This window comes from Vigna radiata, chromosome 9, assembly GCF_000741045.1.
Source record: "Vigna radiata var. radiata cultivar VC1973A chromosome 9, Vradiata_ver6, whole genome shotgun sequence".
Lineage (NCBI taxonomy): Eukaryota > Viridiplantae > Streptophyta > Magnoliopsida > Fabales > Fabaceae > Vigna > Vigna radiata.
Genome location: NC_028359.1, coordinates 12,163,499 through 12,173,497, shown reverse-complemented (window position 1 = coordinate 12,173,497; position 9,999 = coordinate 12,163,499). Strand labels below are relative to the sequence as shown.

At 36.7% G+C, this 9,999-nt stretch overlaps 1 protein-coding gene across 6 annotated transcripts in view; it reads right to left on the bottom strand.

The window, feature by feature from the left end:
• Positions 1-5,685: 5,685 nt before the first annotated feature.
• The window catches only part of LOC106774201 (UDP-N-acetylglucosamine transferase subunit ALG13 homolog), a 4,844-nt gene continuing 530 nt past the window's right edge, over positions 5,686-9,999 (bottom strand). For 4 of the 6 annotated variants that reach the window (XM_014661106.2, XM_014661104.2, XM_022786031.1 and 1 more), the window contains exons 2-4: positions 8,079-8,308; positions 7,600-7,696; positions 5,686-6,184 (exon numbers count right to left, since the gene is read on the bottom strand). In XM_014661106.2, the coding sequence (XP_014516592.1) occupies positions 5,928-6,184; positions 7,600-7,696; positions 8,079-8,258 (534 nt within the window). In that variant the 5' untranslated portion in view covers positions 8,259-8,308 and the 3' untranslated portion in view covers positions 5,686-5,927. Of the gene's footprint in view, positions 6,185-7,599; positions 7,697-8,078; positions 8,330-9,999 lie in introns of all 6 variants that reach the window. The other 2 variants (XM_022786032.1, XM_014661105.2) reach the window with 1 other exon arrangement.

Here is a 9,999-nt window from a genome sequence, read left to right as displayed (position 1 = left end):
AAACAACTTTTGATAAGAAAGAATAGTGGTGAAAGAACTCCAGTGAATGTGAACGTGATCACGGGTGTGGCAACTAGCCCCTATGCAGATGACTTCCGATCATACCTTGGACTAGTGGCACGTGATAGGATTAATATTCTCACTCCATCTTTTGATCATGTGTCCGAGGTTGATCGGAACACTATATGGAACGATATATTGGTAAGTTAGTTAATATCATTTGAATTAAAATTTGTTTATATTGATAATTTTGTACTGATACAACTTTATTATGTTTATTTCAGCTGACATTTGACATTCCAAATGTCGCAACACTTAGAAATAAGTGTTTGTCAACTGTTGCTGAAAACTTCAGAAACTTTAAAAGTAAGTTGACATCAAGATATATCTTTGGACACCTTAAACATAAGTCTCCATGTAGTTCATATAAGTCCATTGATGAGGAGACTTGGCGGCTTTTTAAAGAGAGTCGAATGTCAGAGGAATGATAGGTTAGTATAGTTGATATTATTCAAACCCTCATTAACAAATATATATCATATTGTCAACACCCAATTTTGTCCGGGTGGCTAGATAATATGACTTGTTTTTTCTCTTATTTTATTTTATTTTATTTTTTTAATTTTTATTTTACTATTGGAATTTGATTTGGTTTTCGTTTGATTTTATTATTTCGAAGAAAAAAGAAAAAAAAATAAAAAAAAAAGAATGAAAAACGTGAAAACTTACAACAAGAAAACCAAGATTGAAAGGGAAGTGAAGCAATGAAATCGGCGGCTTTGTCAATGGTGATTCTGAATTTTGGTTTCCAGTTGCAGGCTCGGTGGTAGCCGTGGGTGATGACCAAAGGCGCCAGTGACAACAAAGGTTCGGTGTCGCACTTCATAAGAGATGATTGGACTCGCGTGGAGAGAAAAGGAACTACGATGGAGGCGCTGGCAGAACCTCCGGCAGCGGTGTCGACGGTGGCTGAACGACGGGAGAAGAGGAACCCCCACACACTCCGATAGAGAGGAACACAGCGGTTGTGGCACGATGGTGGCAGGGAGAGCTCGACGGAAGTCGACCACCTTGACTTGGCTCAGCGACGGGGAAACCCTTGTGGTAGCTGGCGATGTTTCCAGCGGCAAGTGGCATCGTCGGCGTTGCCTTAGACTGTGGCTCTCAACGAACGATCTCAGAGGTGGAGACGGTGGCACCCAGCCACAGCGACGACGAGGGATGCTTGGCGGCGGCAATGTTTCTCCCCTTTGCGTGAATGACGTCGAGCAAGAGGATGAGAGCAGTGAAGGTCAGCGGCGTAGGCGATGTTGCCGGCGATATCCCCTACGACCGACGGGGTCCGTGGCGGCGACGGATGACGAAGGCGGCGGTGAGTGCACACGCAAGGGAGGCAAACCTCCTTGGGCAACCCTATTCAAAGGAGACCCTAGGTCTCTGGAGAGATCAGCTTCTTTCGGATGCAAATGGAAAGGGAAAGGGGTCTTGGAGTTGAATGCAAATGAAGTGAAAAGGGCAGAACCCCTAATTTCTGATTGGGATCAAAGGGCTTTGGGCCTGGCTCTAGGCCGCATTCCTTCTGCCCGCCACCACTTGTATTCCCATTCGCACTCCCCTGTCATTTCTGCAAACAAAAAAAAAGGCTTTGGGCTTGGGCATTGTTTCTTCCTGCCGCCACGCGCACCCTTCCCTTTGCCTATTCGCACCACCTTTTCATTTGGGCTGTAGCCCATTCTGCTGCTGCAAACAAAAAACGAGGTTTTGGACTTGGACTGAGCAAGTTTCTTTGCCACACTGGTTTTTAATCTCTGCACCTCACTCTTATTGGGCTTGTTGGACTGTTTCATTTTTATTATCTTTTGCCCTTATTATTATTTTGGTTTTGACATTTGTTTTATTATTGTTTGTTTGTTATACTCATTTGTTAATAAAAAATAAATAAAAATATAAAAATCATAAAAAATTAAAATCAAAGAAAAATATTTTGAAAAGGTTTAAGCACACGTGCGACCGCTCGCGTAGGCCTTGTGCTGAAAATCTTTTCTTTCTCTTTTACAAAAATCAAATAAAAATATTTTGAAAAGGTTTAAGCACACGTGCGACCGCTCGCATAGGCCTTGTGCTGAAAATCTTTTCCTTCTCCTTTATAAAAAATCAATAAAAATATTTTGAAAAGGTTTAAGCACATGTGCGACCGTTCGCGTAGGCCTTGTGCTAGAAAACCATTTCCTTCTTTATTAAAAATACCAAAATATTTCCAAACAAACAATCAATCTTTCAAAAAGAACTACGTAACCCTGATTTCTCAGTCCAACTGAGAATACGTAGGAGCAAGGTCAATACTTGTCGGACACAAAAAACACAAAAAATATTTTGTTTTTTTTAGAGTTTTATTTTTTAGGGGAAATTAAACATTTTGCAAACCACATCAAATTCGCGTATTTAGTTAAAGGTACTGCCTTAGGACAGGCGTTGTGGGGGTGCTAATACCTTCCCTACACGTAACCGACTCCCGAACCCGAAATTCAGTTTTCGCAGACCTTGCCTTATCATTTTATGGTTTTTTCCGTAGTTTTTCGTAATAAACTATGGTGGCGACTACAAAACATTTCTTAAACATTTTTTCTCTTTGGATCGTCGTCCCGTCGCGATTCTGGTTGCGACACATATGAACTAATTAATTAATGTGTATGTGACAGGCAATTAGAAGCAAAGCACAAGGAACAAGTGCTTATAACAAAAACCCCCACCTATTATCTCGTGGTGGGTATAGGAAGCTTGAGGAGAAAATCCTCAAGCAAAAGGCAGATGTTAGACCACCATCTCAGGGTGGTAGCCCCCCTTAGCCTCCTTCTCCACCTTCTAGACATGAGAAATGGAAGTTGGCTCGTATGAGACCATCGGGCACCTACTATTCCGACACTGCACGGGAAATTTCTGAAAAAATTGTAAGTTATCACTGTTCCTAAAATAATATTAATTGTAATTATACATACTACATTGAACTTTTTAAAGAANAATGGTGTTTTGTAATGTTACAAGACTCCTTGGTTGAGCAGAGCTCCCAAGGTCAATTCACTCCAGAGGGTCGCTAGGATATTCTTGCTGCTACAATTGGACGACCTGAGCACCCTGGACGTGTACGTGCTGCTGGTCCTGGAGTAGGAATTAAAGATTATTTTGGGAGCTCTTCTTGTCAGCCTTCATATGCATACAACGAAGCACAAAGAGAAAGGATGACACAAGAGATCACAAAAAAGGTCCGAGCGGACCTTACGGACGAGATCACATACAAGGTTAGATCAGAGCTCAGGGCTAAATTTTATAGTGAGTTCAGCTCCATGTTCCAGCAGCAGTTTGAGACATATGGCATGCGCCTGGTGCCATCTCCTGTAGAGGAACATGAACATGTTGTACCTCCCACAGGTAAACTTAATAAACATTTGTGTGCAATTATCTCTATCTTTTGTATAATCTAACATTTACTTTGACAGGGAGAAGCGGGAAAGGAAGTTGTTCCGCACCAGCCGTCCTAGGGGATGACATGGATGATGCTAGTCCATGTCTGCTATACATTTTAGACGATACTGAGACGGTCCTGGTAGCTCGTGGAACACTGTTTAAGTCAGCGACTATTGTTCATGGTATGCAACTATCAGAGGATGAGGTGAAGGTCTCAGTGGACGAAATGATCATACCAGATGCCTCAGTTCTTCTGGCCACAAATGAGATTTTCACTGTGGAACAAGCATTCAAGTCATTTATCACTTGGCCTAAACATTTGGTTGGTTCAGTTTCTGACCCTCCGGTATGAAATTCTTCTTTACACTTCTCAATTTTAAAGGTTATTGATGTCAAAACTTATCTTATTTTTTCATGTAACAACAGACGCAAGCACAGGAGAAGATTCATCTATCTGAGGATGATCCTCTTGCTTCATTGCATCTACTTGCTAACATCCTTGAAGATAAGCCTTTGGAGGTTGAGTATGATGCTAATGTATTTGGGACAGCCTCTGAGGTCCCAATATACCTTCATAGCCAAGATGTTAGAGAGCTTGCGTCGGGAACACAAGAGTTGAATATTTCAATTATTTAGTTATGGATGATGTAAGTCTATGAGCAATTATTTATATATAAAATTGATTTATATATCAAGTATCCTTATATCAAAGTTAATTTTTGATTTTAGGTATATGTCTGGGGTCANTAACAAGTTGGGGCGTTCTGATGATTATGGATTCATTGATCCCCAATCCATTCATGAATCAAATGATTTTGATCAAATCAACACAAATCTGATAAGAAGTTTTGGAAGCGGCAAGAAAATATACTTTTTGCCTTATATATCCGGGTAAGTGAACTTTGTTAACATAATAAAGTTCCATATGTGATTTTAATATATAATAGTTAAGTTATTATGAATTTCAGACACCATTGGGAGCTTCTTGTTATGTCTATGCAAGAGAACTATGCTTTGTGGTTCTGCTCATTGCACAGGCCTCCTCCCACACATCTCAGACAAGCAATTGATTGGTAAGAACCTCAATGTTTGGACTTTCTTTGTTATATAAATGAATGCTAAAACCTTTTTTATATATAGTTCTATTCCAACAAGTATGATGATGGTTGGGATATCAATTGCTAACAGTAGAAAGATTGCTTGGATTTCTCTCATGGTTTGACATATGCTAAAGCCATACTTTCTTATAGTTGTTTCATTTTAATGTTATTCACTAACTATTTACAACTGTGATGATATATTGTAGTGTAACAAACAAAATAGGTCATATGAGTGTGAATACTATATAATGTATTGAATGGTCCATATTGTTCGTTCTCACATCACAAGTCGCTGGGAAACGGTAATATTTAACTTTAACAAATTTTGATTTTTTTCCCAAATTTAGAATTTATATACACTAATTAATATGAATTGTCTTTTGCAGAAGTTCAAGACTACTACACCAGTTCCTGAGAAGCCACTATTATTCATTAGGAACGCTGCTGCAAAGTATATAGTTAGATTATACAATAGATCTTAGTTACTAGATTTAAACATTGCATTTGATTAGATTGTATTTTATTAGACTTTGTACTTTATTTGATGTTAAAATACATTTCAACATGTNTTTGTTCTGTTGAAAATGAATTTGAACGTGTATTTAATATGCAAGTCTGTATTTGTGGTAGTGGATATCACAAAAACAGACATGCTATTTTAAAAAACTGCAGGGGAATATGTCGCGGTTGTTACCACAACCGCAGTAGAAAGTGTTCGTTTTTTTATTTTTTTTAAAGTCCTTTGGCAACGGTTAGTGCAAGAACCACGGTCTATTCTTGGATTTTTTACCGCAGTTCTAACCGCGGCCTATACTGAAAATATTTTTCTTTAAAAAAGAAAAGGTCTGGACCACGATTCCTACTACAATTGCGATATATTTCCCAATCTTTTTACCGCGGTTGTAACCACGGACTAAAGTCTCTAACTTACTACCGCGACTGAATATGCCGTGATTTATAAATCACAACGTATAGTAAAAAATACTCGCAATATATTCCCTTCGCTGCACTAGTGAAAAACTAACTCAGAAGCGTACACGAATACATATACATTGCTTGATTAGAAAATGATATTCAGTTCAACGCCAAAACTGAATATTCAGGGCACCGAGACGACCAAAACTTTAGTACCAACCCTCATGTGCATTACACTTCAATTCAACACTAAGACTGAATATTTAATGCATTCGAAGATTATCAAAATTGAATATCATCCCTGTTAAGTGTCACAAGACATTACTTAAACTAACCTGAACTTCACTTCCTAAGACCAAAATATTTATGGCATCAAAATATGACAAGAATTCATTATTATCCTTCCCAATGGCATTTAACCACAAAAGAGGGGCAAAAAGGCTGTATAGATCAGTCATCAGGAAAACCAAGGAAACAGTTTATATGCTGGGCCACCGGTGTAGCATCACCTGGAGAGTAAGGACAGAGAGAACTTAAATCCATATCCGCTATAGTTTGCTGTAGTGTTTGAGGACTGGCACAATACAGATGTTTTCTATCAGCAAGTTCTTCGGCTAGTTCACTTTGATGATTATCCATCAGATCTTCATTTACGACCACGATTAAAGGTTTGCCAAGCCGCAATGTCTCAAATATGCTACCGGACCCTGCATAAATTCGTAGTTACAGTAAGTTACCAAGCCCCAAACAATAAAACAGAAAAATAGAGATTACCTAACCCTTGACTTGACAATAACACAACAGAGGTTACTTAAAGCTTCCACTTATCATGCATTGTTGTCTTTTTTTTCATGTGAATGATGTTCTCCCAGCTTAATCACAATACAGCAACAAATTTAAGTGTTGAGTTTGATGAAAGGAATAGCATTGGTAGTAATGGAATAAACATCAGTGCCAACATATCAAAATATCCATTTTAAATAAGATACAACAAAATGACTCCCGATACTCATCAAATCCATTATATATCTTGTGACTAATGAAGGAAATACTGATATTGAATACTGTACAGCTGATAGGGCAGCAACAAAGCAAATGAATAATTATTCTTTGCTTCTTTAAACCAATGTTACAGTAACACCCCGCTTAAATTCAGAGTAGTTAGAGTAAATCAGAATAGTTTTATAAACCAAGTTTGTGCTTGAAACAGAACATAAATTGGGGAAAGCTAACATCAAATGGGCCCAAGGAATCAAGTAGGTCAGCCACTATTAATTAAGATGATGAGAATTGAGATCCAAGTGAATCAGGAAAGGATCCATTAATAATGGACTGGTGATAGTAATCAATAAGAACATGTCATAGAAAATAACTGATTACGTGTTAGAAGTTTTGAATTAAAACAGCATAGCGGTTATTCAATAAAAAATCATTAGGAGTATATATATGGTAGAAGGGTGTGTATAAAGGTAAGTGTACTTAGAGACTACTCTCCACAGAAGAGTTGTCTCTACAATAACCAGTCTATTGCCATAATGTTCATCATGTCTGGCTGGGACAAATAGAAATTCATGCACATAACGACTTGCAACAAAACATCTAGAAATAAACATTACTTCATGCTTTCAGAGTTTCTAAGTGCTTGGTGGAAGCATCTTCTAGACAACTTGTAAATGGAGTTCTCATATTTGTAAATCTTTCATGTGTGAAGTTAATCTCTTATAACAAGGTGTACTTCTATTTGATATCCAATCGGTTTAGAATGAAACTGCTAGGTTCCTAGGTAGAGGAACCCAAGAAAACTACTGTAAAACACCAAAGCTCACTGAAAAGATCCTCCTATTGGTACCCAAAGTTGGACGGTGGTATGCAATAAAAATTCCTCCTACTGCTGATTTGATCCCTATATACTGAATTGATATCTATCAACTTCTTAGTTTCAAATGAAAGAGGTTCTCAAACATTAACCAAACACCATTCGCACAAACACAGTCGTCCTGAAAGCTGATTAATAATAGCAGAATATAGAATGAGGTACCAAGACAAAGTACATGATAACCTACCAATATAGACATAAGAATACACAAAAAATCATGCAATAGACAAGTTGTAGCCAACATACCTGCGTGGCTGATGACAAGAGAAGCTGATCTGAGATGAGCTGCAATACTGGATGAAAAAGTGAAGTAGTCTACAGCCAAAGAAGCATCTCCTTCAGACTACAAATATAAAAGAAAAGGTTAATAACAAGAAAGTAACACTTAGTAAAACGAGACTATAAAAAAGAGAATAATAAAGTCTACAAATTGTTATCCCCGTCCATCTTTTGAATTAGTTAAACTTTGTTGCATACAGTTACTAGATGTCAGTTTGCTTAAGTTGAGTTTGTTAAACATATCCATACATATTTATCTGATAACCAATGATATGTTAACCTTTCTTTCAAGCAAGCTTGTAATGTTGGTTCAACAAATGAAGTGAGAATTTCACATCCCCTATCAGCACAAATTGATTTAAAATTTAATTATTACAAAAGAAATTCTCAACCAAAAAATATCAAATGAGAAAACAGAGGGAAACAAATCATAAAGGGGAAAGTACCTTTGTGGGAAGATATGATCCTCGACCCATTTGAATTAAAAGGTGGGTGTATCCTTTAGCAAACAAGGCTTGCTTAACGATGTTAGAATCCACAGCTCTCACAAGAGCATCAAAACAGGTTGTCCCAACAGTCACAAAAACCACTCTTTTTTTCTCATCACCACCTTCATCGTTCCCCATTTAGCTACACCCACTTGTTTCAATTCAATTATAGTCCTCCTTCCGTTGTGCTGACATCAGAAGCAACTAGCCTTAAGGAGAATTTATTACATCATTAAACAAAACATGCCAATGAACAAAAACTATCCAGTTTAAACTGAGAAACTACCCTTCTGATCATTGTGCAAGAAATTGAAGTTAGAGATAAGCAATGGATTTGCTTTTCTTCTAGGTTGAGTAGTCTCCTGGGTTGGAAAATTGGGCTTAGGTCTTGCTAAATTTAACATTTTATATCAAAATATATTTAAACTATAAATATTAATAATTCTCCAATTTTCTTAAAAGTATTATTATTTACTAATTTAATATTTCATATTAAAGTTAGTTTTATATTGACATTTAACTATAAATTGTTAAATAATTTGTCTTGATTACTAGTTTAGATAGGCTAAGTAGTATGTCCTAGAAAGCTAGTTTGGTTATTAGTATTAATTACCTAGATATTGTCTTTTCTTGTACAACACTCTTGGTATTACTTAAGATTAAAAAAGAGAGAAAATATATTATGGAGGGCTTACAAGATTCATTCACACAGTCCAGATTCATTACACAGAAATGAAGTTTGACAATAAATCACTTCCACATAGCAATAACATATATTAGACTAAATATTAAGCACGCATCACATCACCAAATTCTGCAATTTATGTCATAACACATACAGTATCGATTTTAGTAACTGTCCAGCAGCCCAGCACCCAAAATTTACAGTGTTACACGTTGAAAATGCTCACAACCAACTTAACAAAGTCAAACAGATTTCCCAGCCACTACGGCGTTTCATCAGCCCAAAAACATTGTATATTCACAAACAAATTAGTCAGGTACAATGCCTTTCTCATTATACATCATTAAACATTCTTATTTAACCCATAAGCACTCCTAACAGTACTGAAACAGTTTAACAACCTATGCAGCAGTTTCACGCAGCCAAGGATTTCATACAAGATGAAGAACCAATAACACAGTTAGAGGCACATAGCATTCCCTCCCATCACTTATTTTCAGAGATACAATACCCTGCCCTCACGTTAATTCCCGTTTTAATCCCAGTACTCATGCTCAACTTAAACACTTGTTCCTTTTTACTCTTTACAGCTATATATACTTATTGAGAGTGTCTAACAGCATTGCATTTTCAAACCTGAACCACTTTACCATTCGAACATATATTTAGACCAACCTAGACACATACAGAATTGGTAACTTGTGCACACAAATAATCAATTCTGGAAATTTACAAAACATCGCAGTTCATACTAAACACAACGATTCATCACTCAAAGGTCTGAACATACAACTTTCAACTCGTGTTTATAAAATTACCGTCCGATTATACAAACCCTTTCCAAGCATTCATTCATCACCATGATTCACAGCTTCAAACAACAAAATACCCATTATCTTTCTACCCTTGAACATACATGGTTTTTCCCCTTTTTTTCCAGATAAAGACAATGTTCATGTATGATGATAGCATCACGGTAGTTATCTAACATCATACATAATATTAGTGCATAAATCCAAGGTCTCATTCAATCCTACTTCAAATTATTATAATTCATCAAGCATTTTACAAAATAGATTTCTAATAACTACAGATAACAGATTCAACCAATTAGTGATGCTATTTACATATATATATATATATATATATATATATATATATATATATATATATATATATATATATATATATATA